Here is a 19,400-nt window from a genome sequence, read left to right as displayed (position 1 = left end):
GCGTTTTGCCCTGAGTGAACTGTTGTGGTGTTTTTATTTTTCAAATTTATTGTCAACAAGTGAAAGTGCGGGTGACTTGGGTACTTGAGTAGATAGAGGCATTGTCTAGTTATACAATGCTAGCGGTAATATTTTGAGGGTAAGGTCGGTTATTGAACTGTGTTTCCTAAAAAGGGAAGAAATATTTTCATTTTTGTTAATGCCTTTTAAAATGAGATTTTAGACGTTTTCTTGGGATAGGAAATGATTCGTCAATATTCAAATTCTCGGATGGTGTTTTATGGGTTAAATTGATTTTGTCAAAATACACATTTGTAGAGTGAGAAAATAAAGAAATGTTTTGTTGTTTAGAATGGGCTGCGTTTGGAATATTACCGGCGATTACCCATCCAAATATTGTATTGAAGAGTGTGGGTAGATTTTTTCCTAATTTTACGATACCCGGTAAGAGGATTTCGTAGTAAGCATCTGCTCCTATCAGAATTTCAATATTTGATTCCATATAAAAATATTTATCAGCCAGGCTGAGATCTTTTGGAATTTTAAGAAAATCAGGGTTGATATCTAATTGCGGTAGCTGGCAAGAAATCTTTGGAATTATTGCACAGTTTAAATTGACATTACGTTCGAAACCAGGTGTGTAAAGCATGATTTTTGCCATTGATTTCGAAGTGAGAGAACTTTGGGCAATGCCACAAACTTTTAGTTCATTGCCAGAAATTTCGGGATTAATTTTATTAGCGAGATTTTCCGTTATAAAAGAATTTTGACTACCAGAGTCAAGGATTGCCTTAGCAAATATGGCATTTCCAGATTTGTCAATTAAAATTACTTGAGCGGTGGGTAAAAGAGTCGAAGAGTGTGTAAAAGGTTTATTTGTAACGGTTAGAGCTACGTTAGGGTTACATTCATCTTCTTGAGAGTCATTAAAATAAGATGGCTGAGCAATATTTGCGTGGAGTGAGTTAGTGGAATTTATGGCATTTGTGGTGCGGGGTGAGAGACTGCGAGCATCAGCAACTTGTGCTTGCGAATTTGCATCATTATTAAAACGAGAAGCATTATAACGTGTATTTCTGTTACTATTCTGTTGAGCGGTTTCTGCATAGGGTGTAAATCTAGCAGAATTTACATGTGTGCTTGCATTGCGATTATCTTCGTGGTGAGAAGCGTGAGAAGAACGAGTACGTTTAATGTTTTCTGCATACGAGTTTTGGTGCAGAAGGGTGTGATGGTTTTTAGAACAAATAAAACAACCGCGAGAAGTACACTGAGCATGAGTGTGTTTTGTACCAAGACAGTTAGAGCACATGTCTCGCGATTTTAAAAAATTATATTTTTCTGAGTGAGAGAGGGCAGCGAATTGCCTACAGGAATATATTTTGTGCGCTGAATTATTACAGTAATTGCATTTGATATGATTACTAGAGGAGAGAGGTGGAGATGTATTTGAGAGAAGAGAAGTGGAGTTAGATTTAGCGTGTGATTTGTCCCTTTTTGATTCAGGAATATTTGTGAGGTCTGCGAGAATGTTGCAGCGTTCATTGAGGATCTCAAAAAGTTCGACAATTGTGGGAGTGTAATTTCTATCTCTTCTTTCCCCATAATATCGTTTGGTGGCAAAATCGAGCTTTCTTGTTATTAAATTAATTAAGAGATAATCCCACGATTCGACGGGAACTTGTAGAGCCTTTAGGGAGTCAATATTTCTTTTTAAATCGTTTGTAAAATCACTTAGTGACCGATAGTTGCTCCTTGTGAGTGTAGGGAAATCTATGATAAGATTGATGTGAGAATTGATAATAGCAAGACTGTTGTCGTACTTCTTTTCGAGTATGTCAATAGCGAGATCAAAGTTTTCGTTAGTTACGTCAAGCGAATCAATTAAATTTAAGGGTTCTCCGCGGAGGGAAGATTTCAAATAAATTAGCTTTTGAGCTTTGGTGAGTGTTTGATTATCCTTTATAATGGAGGAAAACAATTGGTAAAATGAGACCCATTTACTGGGCTCACCATGATATATAGGAACAGAAACAGGTGGTAAGCGTACGTTGGAGTTAGCATGATTACCGTGTTGGTACTGAGAAGGTACCGAAGAAGAAGAATTAACTTTCGTGAATTGCGCCAATTTACCGTCAATTCGAGACATAGCAGAGAAGTATTTATTTTCAACTTCTTCTCTATTTTCTGTGTGCAAATCAGCATTTTTGTGAGTGTCTATCTTATTACAAATATCATTATAATTATTAAATGCATTAATTAAGTGCGTTCTTCTGTGACTAAGTTCAAATGTATCAGTTTGACTTTCGAGAAAATTGCTTATCCAGTTTACATTTCGTTCAAATGATGATTTGCATGTACCAATCTCCCTCTTCAGTGCGTCCATAATTAAAATATATAAAATTTAAAAAATTAAAATATTGATTGTCCAGTGACAATCTGTAAATATTGTGATTTTAACTGTACACAAAGAGAGATCGTGGTTGAAAATAGAGTGAGTATGTAGTGTAAAAAGAAATAAAAATTATGCAAAATATTTAAAAAAGAGATGAGCAGATATATATGAAAAATAAAGAGTAAACAAATAAATTGTCCTTTAAAAACACATGCGTACACAAACTTATTGAGTTAATGATAATATGTGGAGTAATATTTAAGGAAATAAAATAAAAGTTCATAAAGTTTTTTATTATTGCGATGTTACCTTAGTATGCGTCAAGAAAGCGTTGTTCTTGAAGAATGGGACGGTGTCAGCGTGGCGGCGGGCAGCGGGAGCAGCCCCAGGTCGAGGTGGAGGCGATCAGCGGGACAGCAACGGTCCAAGTTGGAGGCGGTCAGCGGGACAGCAAACGGTCCAAGGTGGAGGCGGTCAGCGGGACAGCGACGGTCCAAGTTGGATGGCAATCAGCGTGAGAGCAATGGTGCAAGGTGGGGTCGATCAGCGGAACAGCAACGGTCCAAGGTGGAGGCGGTCAGCGGGACAGCAACGGTCCAAGGTAGAGGCGATCAGCGGGACAGCAACGGTCCAAGGTGGAGGCAGTCAACAGGACAGCGACGGTCCAAGGTGGAGGCGATCAGCGGGACAGCAACGGTCCAAGGTGGAAACGGTCAGCGGGACAGCAATGGTCCAAGGTGGAGTCGATCAGCGGGACAGCAACGGTCCAAGGTAGAGGCGGTCAGCGGGACAGCAACGGTCCAAGGTGGAGGCGATCAGCGGGACAGCAACGGTCCAAGGTGGAGACGGTCAGCGGGACAGCAATGGTCCAAGGTGGAGTCGATCAGCGGGACAGCAACGGTCCAAGGTAGAGGCGGTCAGCGGGACAGCAACGGTCCAAGGTGGAGGCGATCAGCGGGACAGCAACGGTCCAAGGTGGAGACGGTCAGCGGGACAGCAATGGTCTAAGGTGGAGTCGATCAGCGGGACAGCAACGGTCCAAGGTGGAGGCGGTCAGCGGGACAGCAACGGTCCAAGTAGAGGTAATACGATCACCGGAACAGCCGATAACGATTCGATTCAATTTCAACACCGCGAGCCTTGCTTCTGGGTATGCAGACGATTCTTTGAATCGTCCCACCAGGGGTACCAAATTATGTGTAGGACGCTTCACCTGTGGTAAAAGGACCTGGTGAATATCTCCTGTCCTTCACACAAGAGGGGAACCAGCTTCTATAGTGGTTGATATAATTAGACTCTGATATTCTTTGTCGAGTCGAAGCAAGGTGTAAATCGGTGTTGAAATGATTAAAATACGTGTGAGATAATTAGTTTATTTAACACAAACACTAATATTTACAAGTATCGTACAAAATAATTATTATTGTTTTTACTACAACAAAAAAACATACATAAATTTGCTATGTGCAATTGACAGTAAAGTGAACCGCGATTTAAGAGTGAAACATGTGATTAGTAACAAGTGAGAGAAGATTCGCGTGAAAAACCGTGTAATGCGATACGAAAATACGAGACGTGAATACTTTCAGAGTTGAGCGAGAGACGCGACCGATAGCTCGGTAGTTGACGAATAAGTGATTGAGAGACGAGAGACTAAAAACGACTTAGGCATAAGGATTCCTTTTTCCTTTGGGTCCCCAAAAAGAAGTGGAACTCATTCATCAATGTCCTATGCGTGTCTAATTTACGTTCAGAAATAAACAGAAGGTTTAATTTAGTCCAGTAACGACAAAGGCCTTTATTGGTTTAAGGATACATAAATCCGACAGCAAGACAGCTTCACACATTGTCAAGTTGAAAGAATTGTTCTTAATTTCGATCCAAACCCTGGGAACCGGATATATCTTAACCTAGAATGTTTTCGTAGTGCACGGGTCCTTGTATCGCCGACTGAAATGGGAGGCCACGGGACAAGCAAATGTTTTCTCGGAATTGGTTAATTTTGGAAGCTACAAAGGGCAGATGTGTTCGTTTGAAATTATCAATGATTCGACGAATTTTATTAAGATTCTTATATAAGTAGAAATGATAATTAGCTTTATGTTAGAAAATCTAACACTGCTGTTCGATGAGGAGGTGCGTTGTCATGCATAAACACAAATTCATCACCTACTGCCCCTCAAAATAGGCATACGACAGGATTTAAAACTTTCTCGATGTACACAGCACCAGTGACACTTCTCTCCAGAACCAGCAGTGGCGTCCGTGTACCACTCATAATACCACCCCAAACCATAATATTGCCACCTTCAAACGGGACACGCAGTTGGGCTGTTTCTAGTCGGGCTTGTCGTCCTTGGGCCCTTCAAACTAGTGTTCTTCGCGAATCAGACACCAAGCCATTTTTTGACTCATTGGATAACATCACGTTATTCCAGTTAGGACCACGTTGCACCATTTCTGTAGCCCATTGCAATCTTACTATTTTGTGTTAATAGGTTTGTTTAGGAACATGTAAGGGCCTTCTACGATACAAATTTACCGCATTTAGTCGACATGTTATTGTTTGCTGTGAAATATTCAGTCCTTGCAGCCTAAAAATTTCTCTGGCACTTGTGGATTCCAGACGATTTCGTCGAGCTCTCAATGTTATCTGCCGATCTTGTGCTGCTGTTGTACATCGACTTCCACCACTTCTGGGACGACCCTTGACGTCATTTGTCTCTTGAAATTTTTTTTAATCTTAGATACAGCACTCTGGGTAACATCAACAATATTCGTGATATTACTTTGGCTAAAGCCCTGTTGTAACAAAGCACTTACTCTAGATCTGTCCAAGTGAGGTATCACGTTTCTAGGCATTTTTAAACGGCTCAATTCAAATTTAAACACAGACTGAAATAATGTGTAAATACGATAATCAGTTGAATGTGACCAAAATGGGCAAAATGATAGAAAAACGATTCAAAGTTTTTATCATTTTCGTGTAAAAACGCTTTAAAATGAATATCAACAACAGTTATGAAACCACCATAGGCGTAGATATATTATTTGTACGTATTCCAAACTTTTGGACATGTGTGTGTATAATATAATAATAGTCTCCCGTTTCATAGTGCTCACGTGGCTTTGGGAGTATAGCAGGGTAGTCTGCTATATCTAGGGCCTACGGTATACAAGGACGGTAACAGGGCCAGTGCTACGCTTCATCCGCCTATTATTACCCCTGATTTTACCAAAGGTACTCATTTTTATTCAGGATGAGTCGACCTGGGGCCTATAGAAATTTTTAAAAATGTCTAGTTGTTCTTGCCGGCGGTGGGATTTGAACTCCGGTCTACCAGCACTCGAGCCAAGCATACTACCGCCTGAGCTACGCAAGCCCAATAAATAAATAATACAGAGCATAAAACCTGAAGAATGGGAGGAGTATTTTAAAGAACTTTTGGTAGAGAATAGTGTCGAATTTCAAGAACATAAAAATCAAAACCAAGATAGAATTTCAATAGTCGGCTCGCCAATAAGATTAACAACAGAGAAAATTAAAAAAGGTATGTAAACAGCTGAAGAGGAACAAAGCACCCGGACTAGGGGATATACCCGGAGAATTGTTAAAAAGTACGGAACGAACAAATTGTACGAATGTCTTCGACAACTATTTCAAGAATGCATAAACACAAGCGAAATCTCTATGGAATGGAAGATGTCATATCTCAGTACTATACATAAAAACAGTGATAAAAATAATTGTGAAAATTACCGAGGAATAGCTGTAATCGGATCTATCAGTCGACTACACGAGAAGGTTTTAAAGAACCGAATCGAGAGAGAATACTTAGATTCCGAAGCAGAAGAACAAGCAGGATTTCGTACGGGTCGATCCACTATTGACCACGTTTTCTCCTTAACTCAGATAATAGAAAAAAAGATGGTACGGAATCAAGAAATTCATATGTTGTTTATCGACTTACGGAAAGCCTATGACAGCGTTCCACTGAAGAAGCTGTGGTAATCAATGGAAAGCACGAATATTAATACAGAATTAATAAAAGCCGTCAAAGTGCTATACAATCAACCAATAACAAAAATAAAAACAGGGACACAAATAACAACAGGATTTATAACATCAAAAGGATTAAAGCAAGGATGTTGCCTGTCCCCCACTTTTTTAAAATATACCTCGAAAGTGCTTTAAAAATATGGAAACAAAAATGTAGAACAATGGGGATACCACTTACCAACACTATGGTATATGCGCTACACTTTGCAGACGATCAAGTAATAATGGCTCAAGATTATGACGATTTAAACTATATGGCACTAAAATTAATTCAAGATTGTGATATATGGGGTCTAGAAGTAAACAAAAAGAAAACCGAATACTCGTGCATTAGAGGAGAACAAAAAGATCTCATATTAGACGATAAGACCACGATAAAGCACAAGTATCTAGGTATAGTCTGTTCACTAAACTCAGACACAACACCCTAGTGATTTTAGTAAGTGTTCAATCTCAAATTAATCCCTTAATTTGTAATCTCACATTTTTTCTTAACTTCCTAAACTTTTATAGTTTCACCGTGTATAATTGAAACATTGGGAAACATCGAGTAATATTTTAATAATTAGAGTCCATTCAACCTGCAAACTTAATAAATTGCCAAATAATATATTTTCCAATTGAACTTTATAAGTTTTGCAATAGCTTCCTTTAAACTGTAGTTGCAATATTTCAACATACAAAGTCCGTAGTTCGGTTGTCATGCAACTTATTGATGAATTGTATATTTTGACGAGATTATAAATTAACCAAAGGGACTATTTTGGGTTGCAGTCTAATTGAAATAGTTACCTCGTTAACAAGTGCGTAAGTCGTTGTTAGAAGTTACGCCGAGTGTAATTATTATCAGTAGCTGTCATTAAAGGCAGTCTATCATAGAAAGTTACCTGAACAACATCTTTAGTGTAATTATACGTAGCTGTCAATAAAACCATATTTTTACTCCACACTCAAACATTTATTCACCATCGTCGATCGAGAAGAAGCGGACAAAGGGGCATTACCAAAACAATTCGATCCTGAGATCTACGTCGAATTGTCCATTGGTCCTTCGAGCCGGATGGAACCTACTTGAAGTAGATTTTTAAAAGTCGATCAACATATACGATCATAATGTAGCTATTCGGGGAGATGAGTTCCTCGATGAGAGCTCGAAAAAACACAGCATCACACTTTAAATATTTTTAACATTTTAAAACGGTCAAATGCAGACCTGAAAAGGAGGAAAAAGTCAGCAAGTATGCATATAGTGAGAAAATTAAATTTTGCCACAGCTCTTCCATTGTCGGTAAAAGATGGCGTTGGTGTCTTGTTGTTGTTCCCAAGGAACCTACTTGAAGTAGATTTTTAAAAGTCGATCAATATATACGATCATAATGTAGCTATTCGGGGAGATGAGTTCCTCGATGAGAGCTCGAAAAAACACAGCATCACAACCAAATTTAATTAACACTTTAAAACAGTTTCACTTAAATAGATTAGATTTGAATTAAACAGATTAGCTGAATCATAAATTCTAAATATTCACGTTATAGGTAGCACTGCTCGGGTGAAATAATAATTCAAAAACCGAGTGAATAATGCCCGATTTCACCAACGATACCTAAATATTTAAGAATTACCTAAGTGGATTTAGGTACTTCCTAACTCTAAAACGGATTTCACCATACGATAAGAATTGCCTAAACCGCTTAAGCATTACCTTACGTTAGGATACGGATTTCGATCTCCCTAAACTTTAGGTATTACTTATCGTTGACAGTCGGGTTATATTTTTACAATTTTGACTAATGTACTTGTGACGTTTGTCAATAATTTGCTTCTTACCTTAATTTTTCTGTTATTCTGTAATATTAGGTATATTATTAGTTGTAATTTTGTATTTTCTTTTATATTATTAATATAATATGTGTTGGAAAATATAGAAAATCCTTTGGAGTTTTTTATAGGTCTGTTAACAAAATTATGTAGTCTACCTACTACCTAACAAACTAGTGTTGTGTTTCAAAAACCCATTCATGATATAACTAAAAGTGTGTCATAAAAAAATTAATAATAAAAAGCAATTTTCAACATATTATTTATTTTAAAATTATTTCATTAATGACAATTCAACTAACTTCAATTTTTCGTCATATGTGAAATTTACAACTCTTTTATTTTCCTCAATTTCACTGTACATATACAAATAACATACAAGACTATATTTATTATATACAAACTTAATGCACAAATATCTAACTACTAAATAAAATAACTATAACAGTACAAAACTGAACAAAACCAAATTGGCAAACTAACAATAATGACAAATAATCGAAAAAGTAAGGAAAGGTCATCTTATTCTTCTTTTTATTTATCAAAAATAGTTCAAACGTACCCTAGGTAATACCTAGGAAAGCATTTCCTAGATAAGCACTTCTTTTAGTTGTGAAATGCAATTGTTCCTAAGTATTGACTTAAGATAAGAAGTTCCTATCGATAAGAATTACTTAATAAGGCAACTGTTTAGGTATCCTTGGTGAAATCGGGCATAAGTGTTAGGATTATTGTTATATGATTGTTATTTTATATTATAATGTGTTTAAACATTTTCTATTGGTCGTCTCTTTCGAAGCTCCAATCCAATTAACGCCCTTTAGATGTTGTTTTGTCGAAGGACCAATGGACAATTCGACGTAGATCTCAGGATCGAATTGTTTTGGTAATGCCCCTTTGTCCGCTTCTTCTCGATCGACGATGGTAAATAAATGTTTGAGTGTGGAGTAAAAATATGGTTTTATTGACAGCTACGTATAATTACACTAAAGATGTTGTTCAGGTAACTTTCTATGATAGACTGCCTTTAATGACAGCTACTGATAATAATTACACTCGGCGTAACTTCTAAGAACGACTTACGCACTTGTTAACGAGGTAACTATTTCAATTAGACTGCAACCCAAAATAGTCCCTTTGGGTTGCAGTCTAATTGAAATAGTTACCTCGTTAACAAGTGCGTAAGTCGTTCTTAGAAGTTACGCCGAGTGTAATTATTATCAGTAGCTGTCATTAAAGACAGTCTATCATAGAAAGTTACCTGAACAACATCTTTAGTGTAATTATACGTAGCTGTCAATAAAACCATATTTTTACTCCACACTCAAACATTTATTTACCATCGTCGATCGAGAAGAAGCGGACAAAGGGGCATTACCAAAACAATTCGATCCTGAGATCTACGTCGAATTGTCCAGTAAGTAATTTTGCCAATTGGGTAAAATTGGCAAAAAATAATTACATACTAAATATATCACAAGGAAAAATTCCTGTACTGGCTGTATACCACAAATCACAAAAAATAAAAACCTTATTTTGTAAAAGGTATATGTATTTAAAATACCTAAAAAGGGCTGTATCACAAAATGTTTTGGGAATCAATATTCCATCATCAGTGTTATCACAGGTTTACATGCTTTAAGCCACCAAAATGTACGGGTTAAAACTCTTAAATTGATTTTAAACAGTTGGGGTTACATTATGTTATCTGATTTTGAAGGGTGTTAAAAATATTTCCAGATTAACCCCTGGCATCACATGACATCAACCATATTAGTTGGAAAGTTGTAGGTAGAACCTTACATGGCAGTGTTTAGGTGACAACTAAACTCTGCCTCTAAACTCTAAACATTACTAAATAGTTAATAATTATGAAATAGTTTAGTAATTTTGCCAATTTTGGCAAAATTGGCAAAAAACAAAAAAAATATTTACTAAAATCACCAGCCAGTTGTGTCTGAGTTTAGCGAACCGACTATATCACTATTTCGCACGATGGAACATTAGACAAAGCCATAAGAGAGAGAAATACGCCAAGGAGAAAAGCCGTCACAATGTTAAACAGCATTTTATGGGACCAATCCATCATCAAAGAACATAAAAAGAGGATATATGAGACTATAGTAAAAAGTATCACTTTATACAGCTGTGAGGTATGACCACTGAAAGAAACAACACTGGCTACGCTGAGAGCAATGCAAATGGATTTTTGGAGAAGAGCCGCAGGAAGATCTAGAAGAGAAATGATTACTAAAAACTTGATGTACTTCGTGCCCCCCTACTCGCATAACATCACTTGAAACTAAATTGGTCATGCCATTTAGATTTATGAAGAAATATTTATGAAAGATTTATGAAAGTTTATGGTCAGGCCAACTTGTTCTTTGTTCCATTGCTTGTTTTACATAGTTCTTCCATCATTTTATGAGCTTCATTTAAACTCTCGGCTATAATGACAATGTCATCTGCAAAGCTCAAGTGGCTCAGATATGCACTATCAATATTTATTCTCCTTTTAGCCCAATACAGTTTTTTAAATGCATTCTCGAAAGCTGCAGTAAATAGATGGGCGGAGACAGTGTCGCCCTGTCTAATAACTCGCTTAATTCTATCCTTAGTGTTTATTATATTCAATAATTGAATATAAGATATTTCGATACCAAGTGGTAAATCGTGACTTCTGAAAAGAGAAGAAAAGAGAAGAACCTTATGGACACTGATCTTGCTTTTCCTATGCCTATGCGTTGTTTTATTTCAATAGAGTGGTTCCATTGGCTGTTTATGTTGGCACCAAGGTATGCGTAACTGTTTAACCTGTCAGTTGCTTGTTGGTTATCCATCCATAAGACTTATGAATTATAGAATAGAAATATGCTTTATTGTCACTGAAAATTCTTACAATTTTACATACAGTCAAAAGAAAAATAATATCAACAAACAAACAACAATTAACAAATAACAACAACTACAATTTACTAAAATTAGATAAATCGTCAATATACAGTAAATATGATATAAAACCAAGGACAAAAACGATTAATTGCAAAATTTATATAAATTGCAAATTGAACATACTTACAACAAATAAAATACAACATTAGGAATTGACACTAAGCTACTGCGTATGAAACCCAATTTTCTTAGTTATTCATTAAGAGGAAACAGTAGCGATCAACAGGTAGCGAAAACGCGTTCCAAGATTGCGGCTGTAATTTTGAATATTTTTTCGAGATATTTGGCACACGCATTCGTAATATAATAAAGAATGGCGGTACAGAGCCCAATTTGAAAAATATGTTAATATGTGGAAATTACTCTGTAATTAAATACAATATTAAAAAACGAGCCTGTACCGCCATTAAGAAGAACAAAAAAATACACTTTCTTCAAATAAACTTTTTTATCCGATGCCTAGATTTTGTGTCATTTTGGAACTACTACAATTTTTTATTTCATTAGTAGTTCAAAAATGACACAAAATCTAGGCATCGGATAAAAAAGTTTATTTGAAGAAAGTGTATTTTTTTGTTCTTCTTAATGGCGGTACAGGCTCGTTTTTTTAATATTGTATTTAATTACAGAGTAATTTCCACATATTAATATATTTTTCAAATTGGGCTCTGTACCGCCATTCTTTATTATATTATGAATACGTGTGCAAAATATCTCAAAAAAATATTCAAAACTACAGCCGCAATCTTGGAACGCGTTTTGGCTACCTGTTGATCGCTACTGTATCACCTTAAGAAATTCTTCTATTGAATAATATGGTCTTTTAGATAGATATGCTATGGTCATTTTACGGAACTTTGGGAAAGATTTTGCAGATTTAAGTTGTAAAGGGAGATGGTTGTAAAGTTTTTTTGCGGAATATAATATAGATTTCTTTACTAACTCAGTGGATGGGATCGGTAAATAAATATCAAAGATTGAATTTCTGGTGGAGTAAATATGATTGGGCCTTGATGGAAAGACATGAAGGTGTTTACGAATTAAACAAACCGTTTCTAGAATATATAAAGATGGAAGTGTTAGAATTTCGTGATTTCTGAAGTAACTTCTGCAATGTGTAGATCTTCCGAGGCCAAACAGATATCTTATTGCTCTTTTTTGCAATTTAAAAATAACATCAAATTGAGCAGCTGTACTAGAACCCCAAAAAGGAAGACCATATCGAAGATGAGACTCGAACAACAAAAAATATGTTACTTTAGAAGATGCTAAATTGAGTTCCCTTGAGACAGATCTTAATGCATAGCAACCTCAGGCGAGTTTCTTACTTAACGAATCGATATGAAGGGACCATTTGAGGTTGCTGTCTAAAAAAATACCAAGAAATTTTACAGAATCAACGGTACTGATCTGGCTGTTATTAAGAAGCAAAGATTGAAGAGCTCCTTTATAGGATAATGCTACTGTTTTGTCTATATTAAAAGAGAGTAAATTAGAGTCAGACCAGGTCTTTATCGTCAGTAGATCCGAAGTTATAGTTTCATGAATAGATGCAATAGTTGAGTTGCTCCAAGTGATACTGGTATCATCAGCAAAAAGAAAAATTTTCCCATCAATTTTCAAATTAGTGATGTCATTTATAAAGATAAGGAACAAAAGAGGACCCAATACTGAATCTTGCGGTACTCCACATACAATGTTTTTGAGACTAGAGTCAGTATCATTTGCTCTAACTAGTTGTTTCCTATTATTCAAGTAGGATTGAAACCAATTCAAAGAAATACCTCTAATTCAATAGAAATTTAGTTTTTTTATCAAGATGTCGTGATTTACAAAATCAAAAGCTTTGGCATAGTCACAGAAAACAGTGGCAGTATAAAGATTATTGTTTAGTGCTTGATAAACCTCATGTAGTACAGAAAACATGGCATCAGTGGTACATTTATTAGTTAAAAATCCGAACTGATCTTGAGATAAAATGTTGTTATCAACGATAAAGGACATAAGTCGAGATTTAATGAGTCTCTCAATAATTTTGGAGAGTGCCGGTAGTAAGGCAATAGGTCTATAGTTGCAGGCATTAGATTTTTCACCACCCTTATGAAGAGGAATAATAATGGCTGTCTTTAGGAATTCTGGAAATTTACCTTTTTCGAAGGAATCATTAATTAGTGAGACGAGGATTTCCAACACATTTTCTGTGAGATTAGAGAAAATTTTTATAGATAGTCCATCAGTACTACAGGATGATTTGCTTTTGATACTATTGATTGTTTGGGTCAGTTCAGAGTTATCCACTGGTTTTAAAAAGAATGAATTCGAGACCTTTCTTGAATTAGGGAGATAAGAAATGGGATCTTGTTGCGGCAAAATAGTTGATGTTATATTTTTACTCACATTAACGAAGTAATCGTTTAGACTTTCAGGATTTGGAAGGGAAAATGGTTGAGCTGTATGAGTTTTATTTCGAAGATCGTTTATTATAGACCAGGTTTCTTTTTCACAAAACTTGTCAGGCCCTACAGTTTTACCATCTTTAATGTTTTTAATAGCTAACGTGACTTCTTCAATGGCAATCGGGTATCCTGTTTGGCATTCATCAATAGTATTCTTCCTTTCATCTGCATATTTCCACCAGTATAAATAGTAAAAATCTTTAACTTTTTTCTCTTTATTTTTTGCCAGGACCCGCTCTTTACTTTTTATCATGATCCGCTGATCTATCTCGGCGGCGCTGGGTACGGCAGTTGGTTCAGCATTTTTTTCACAAACAATGTCTGGAAGATATCCAATATCCATTTCGTTTTCGGTGTACACTCTGCATATCCAATACACGATTGTAGTTCGCTTAATTTGTAAAATACAGTAAACAAAAAAAAATAGATTGTTCAAAGTAGCGTAGGCATAACTTTGGATAACCGAATATTCAGATAAATGTACTTTCTTTCTCTGTCTTAAGTTCAACGAAAACTTTGTTTATAATTCGCAAAATCTGTTTGTTCGTTCTTTCGTTTGTGCTTCGCCGCCCCTGCGTTGCTTGGAGTTGATCTACCGATGGATTTTCATGTAGTTTTGTCTCCTGAATCCAAATCTGAAAATGGCATTTGAATTTCTCTAACCATCTTCAAGATAACAGACCTCAAAGTCGAAAATACGAATTTTCGACTTAAGGCATATTATGATATATCAATTCAATTTGTTTTTACGTAGATTTCGAGTATCATATTGCAAATTCGATATCTCAAACCAAATTCGATATAACCGATCTCAATGTTGAAAAATTGAATTTTTGACTAAAGAAATGTAGTATATCATGTAAATTCAGGTTCTATATTGCATACAATTATATGTAGTAATATGCTTTTTCTCATGAGGATATTTCAGTGCGTCACAGTTTTTCGAATTGTTTCTAACGCATTAAATTGCAAGTGACAGAAAAAAACGCACGTCGGTGATTACATTTCGTCGGTGACATTTATAACATTTATTCTAGTTGTCAATAGGTGGCGCTATAATCGAAAAAAAAATTATTTACAAATTATATAATATATCAACGAATATAATCTGTTCAATTTATAAGACTATACAAGTCAAAGAAAATACCATTTTATAAATGCAATAAACACAATTGATTTGCTTTTATGCCAAATTGCTAATAAAATGTGACAACTGTCAGATTTAACTAAAATGTCATGTCACTAAAATGTATATTATCATCACGGATACCTTACCTTTTTTTCTATCATTTGTGACGCACTGAAAAATACTCATGAAAAGAAGCATATACATAATATAGTGTTTGCTAGCCGTAAGTAAAGTTTCTGTTATCCCAGTGCTCGCATTCTCATCTTGTTTTCTTTTGTTTTCTATCTTTAAAACTCTTTCTTAAACTATATTAACTAAAAATGTCTTATTTTGTAGACAAAGAAGAACCTATGCGGCTGTTTCCCTAAAACTTTGCTCGAAAAGCTTTTTCCAGAAACAGTCAACTTACCATGTGATATTTGTAATAGCCATGGCTTCATTCATTTCGAAGAAGATATTGGTAATTTAAGAACCAATCTTACATTCATGGTAAAAGAAGAATTAAAACGAAATTTGGAAATCAAGCTAAATACAACAAAAAATGACAAAATATCAGCTTGTGTTCCATCTCTAACAGTTCATAACATCGAAGGTAACATCGAAAATAACATCGAAAGTAACATCGAAAGGAACATCGAAAGTAACCTAGAAAGTAACATCGAAAGTAACATCGAAAGTAACATCGAAAGTAACATCGAAAGTAACTACGAAAGTTTCATCAAAAGTAACATCGATAATGAATTTTCCCAATTTTTCAAAGAGTTTGACTATATTTACAAGTTAGAGCCTGTAAATGAACATTCGGTCGAATTTCAGAGAATCCAACAAGCGTTCTTGGGCAACAATATAAATAGAATACATAGCATTGAGAAGATACATAATCCATATTTATTGCTGCAATATGATTTAAAGAAGAGGGAATATAATAAAAGGGAAATAATATATGAAGAGAAAAGGTTGTTTCACGGCACAAAGAAGTCTAAAATTGATTGCATTTGCAAAGGAAATTTTAATTGGAGATTAACTGGTAAGCATTTTATTCAAGTTGAAAAAAGAGATATAATTCATAAGCGTTATACAACGAAAGTTATACAACGAAATGATCCAAAGTTGTGTTCTTTTAAACGGAACACCCTGTATATTAAATCATTTTGAAATATATTTTTTTAAATGTGAAGAATTTAAATCGTTTAAAATTTTTTTCAAATTCAAAAAACGAAAAATTTTCAAATCGATTTTTCTAGAAAACGATGCATCCTACCGACTCAAAGTAAGAGTATCTTTTAGTACTAAAATACTTCATTTAATAATCCAGTATCAAAAATACTTAAAAAGACAAAAAAGTTATGGAATAAAATAACCGTTGACCTTCCAAAAACGGACACCTATGACCAGTACTAGAAATTCGCAAATGGTGGAATCGATTTATCTATGGAAGATAAATAGGCGTACCAGTTTTCGTTTTTCTAAATAGAGGCGTTCTGGAGCTATTTAAAAAAAATAATTACAAGACGCCATCTTTAAAGAGCTCTAGCTCGCTTAAGAAGCATTTTCGGACTAGATGAATTGGGTTAAATTATCTTCAAATTATCTGAGGAATCTCCGGTCTTCGTTTGTCGGGAGAGTTTCTGGACACCCTGTATATAATACAGTGTGTGCGTAACTTGGAACCATATGGGAAACTTCTTTAATATCAATTTTACGAAAAAAAGTTATTCTTCATAAAGTGCTCTGCATAGTCTAAAACCTGAGATGCAATCCTCAGATATCAAATTTTATCAATAATATACGAGGTATGTTCAAAAAAATTAATTTCGCTCAAGAGTGAAGTGCCTTTATGTTTCACAATATCAAAAATTGTTATTAAGAAAAGTTGTTTGTAATTAAAAACTGTGTTATAATATGCATTTACACTCTTGTAATTGAAAATTTTTTTTTTTTTAAATTTTCCTCAAATTACGGATATCCAACATAAATTTTATTTAAGATAACTCCGTTATTATTAATTTTGCGAAAAAAAAATTATTCTTTATAAAAATTTTTGAATAGTCAAAAACTAAGATGAATCGTAAGATATCAATTTTTTTCAATTTTATACGAGGTATGTCAAAAAATATGAATTTCGCTCAAGAGTAAAATACCTTTATAGTTCACAATATTTTAACTAGAAGGATACAATTGCATATTGAAACATAGTTTTTAATTCTGAACATCTTTTTATAAAAACAAAAATTTCAATATTGTGAAAAATAAAGGTATTTTACTCTTCAGCGAAATTCATATTTTTTGACATACCTCGTATAAAATTGACAAAAATTAATATCTTATAATTTTATCTTAGTTGCTAGACTATGCAGAACGTTTTATAAAGAATTTTTTTTTTCGTAAAATTAATAATAAGGGAGCTATCATAAATAAAAATGATGTTGGGTGTCCGTTATTTGAGGAAAATTTTCAAGATTATAACATAATTTTTAGTTACAAACAACTTTTCTTAATGACCATTTTCGATATTGTGAAATATAAACGCACTTTACTCTTGAGCGAAATTAATATTTTTTGACATACCTCGTATACTGTTGATAAAATTTGATATTTGATGATTACGTCTAGGTTTTGGACTATGCAGAGCACTTTATAAAGAATAACTTTTTTTCGTAATATTTATATTAAAAAAGTTTCCCATATGGTTCAAAGTTACGCAGACACACTCTATATACAGGGTGTCCAGAAACTCTCCCGACAAACGAAGAATCAATTCATAAGAATAAATACATAAGAATAAATTCATTTTTTTGAGAAGAGGCCACTTACGAGAAAAATCCCAGACAGGAGATTTTTATATTATAATTTTTTGACATATGATGTCAAAAAATTAGAATATAAAAATCTCCTGTCTGAGATTTTTCTCTTAAGTGGCCTATTCTCGAAAAAATGAATTTATTCCATATTTTTGAAGCCCTCTTTATATTTTGATTGCCGTCTTTAAGAGGCCACATCAGCGCGTCATCAGTGTTAGTTCGAGAGATAGTATCATATACTTTTTTAAAAGTTTTGCGATACTTTGGCAACAGTGCGTCGGCTGTATTTGACACTATCTAAGATGAAGACTCAATATTGTGACAAAATACTCGTAGGCGCGCTAAATGGAAGTAATATAGAAAACAATTTTATTATTATTAAATAAATATTTATAAAAATAAACCAAGCTCTACTTATAAGTTTTACCATAGACGTATATATCGAATAGTTTAGTCGCAAGGAATGAACGACATATGGGAAACTTTTTTATTTATGACAATAGTAGATTACTTCTTATACTATACTACATTCGCTCTCGCGAGGTTTTTTTTGACACATTCGGAATAGGAAACATACAACACAAAAATTCCTACCTCACGCTATTAGCTGCTGAAATTAACTTTTTTTTTGTTCTGATTGTGGCCTTGGTTGTAACCTTTAGCCACGTAATTAAATATAAAATTATTATTCATTCATAAGTACAAAATTGTCCAGTATACACTTAAAAATAAAGAATAATAAAAAGTAAAGCTTACAAATAACAATGTCTACTTACTATGCTAATAAATACAACTATGCTAATTTTTCTTTCTCTTTTTTTTGTTTTTTTTTTTAAATTAACTTAATCTTTCATAAAAAAAGAAGAATTATTAGAAATAGTGGGAGTGTCTACTAATCTCATAAAATTTTGTGAAGTTAATTTCTACAAAATATTTTTATGTTGTACAATAAATAACTTTCTCATTTGTTATCAATACATTATAATGATGTAAATAAATAATTATTGATTAGCGTAAGGTTTATGTTATTTTTATGTCTGTTCACTATTAATAATATTGGCTATGAGAAGGTACATTGGTTGTGTAGTAATTTCCAGTCACATCTGACAACTGAATTTCCCAAAAAAGAAATTACTAATGTCAGTGTCAAAGTGAATCTCGATAGAGCGAATTCAGTATAACTACATTATTAAAATTTGTGGTGGCTCTAATTTTGATTTTCCCATGACCTTAGCACGGTTTTTACTGTGGACGTTTTCTTGGAAGGCCTCAGTTTATTTTCGTTTGATAAACTTTTCCCATTTTTTTAAACTATTGATGATATTTCTAGAATAAAAAATCTCGTAAAACCTAGAATTTGAAATATTTTTACGTAAAATATAAATTTGCCTATAAAACTCACAATTAATAATAATCTATTTTTTTAACTACATAGTACGACAACTTTAGCCCGATCAATCTGACCCCAAAAAAATAAAGGAAGGATGAAAATTTGGAAATAGGCCGTTGAAATTGTCTATTATGATATAAGAAAAAGCTTACAATTCTACATCCCCTCCATTTTACAAAAATGGAGGAGGAATACTCCCTCTCGAAGATGAAAAAAATACATTCAAAATTAAACCGGAATTGGATAAAATAACTGATTCTAAACAAATTTTCTTCTATAGAGTTTTTTCACTAAGTCAATACTTTTCGAGTTATTTGCGAGTAAATATCTTCATGTTTAACAAAATAAAACATGTTTTTGGACGGTTTTTCTGAGATAACTCAAAAAGTAAGTATTTTA

General features: G+C 34.1%; 2 protein-coding genes across 12 annotated transcripts in view; both read left to right on the top strand.

Moving 5' to 3' along the window:
* LOC126890758 (uncharacterized) overlaps positions 1-19,400 on the top strand; it is a 132,188-nt gene that overhangs the window by 101,642 nt on the left and 11,146 nt on the right. For all 3 annotated transcript variants that reach the window (XM_050659929.1, XM_050659928.1, XM_050659927.1), the window contains exon 3: positions 15,147-15,837. In XM_050659929.1, the coding sequence (XP_050515886.1) occupies positions 15,147-15,837 (691 nt within the window). The remainder of the gene's footprint in view (positions 1-15,146; positions 15,838-19,400) is intronic.
* On the top strand, positions 2,478-3,949 carry LOC126890759 (uncharacterized). Of its 9 annotated transcripts, none has more exons than XR_007700451.1 (3): positions 2,478-2,962; positions 2,997-3,200; positions 3,235-3,949. XR_007700451.1 is itself a non-coding variant. In XM_050659935.1 (3 exons), exons 1-2 carry the CDS (start codon positions 2,711-2,713, stop codon positions 3,168-3,170), a joined length of 426 nt encoding a protein of 141 aa, XP_050515892.1. In that variant the 5' UTR covers positions 2,478-2,710; the 3' UTR covers positions 3,171-3,200; positions 3,473-3,949. The 9 variants fall into 9 exon arrangements, 6 of the variants coding, with proteins under 6 accessions (XP_050515892.1, XP_050515891.1, XP_050515890.1 ...); XR_007700449.1 differs by having other exon boundaries at positions 2,997-3,234; positions 3,303-3,949; XR_007700450.1 differs by having other exon boundaries at positions 2,997-3,302; positions 3,371-3,949.

Source organism: Diabrotica virgifera, chromosome 8 (assembly GCF_917563875.1).
Source record: "Diabrotica virgifera virgifera chromosome 8, PGI_DIABVI_V3a".
Lineage (NCBI taxonomy): Eukaryota > Metazoa > Arthropoda > Insecta > Coleoptera > Chrysomelidae > Diabrotica > Diabrotica virgifera.
The sequence above is the reverse complement of the archived record's forward strand: the minus strand, read 5'-3'. Positions and strand labels throughout refer to the sequence as shown.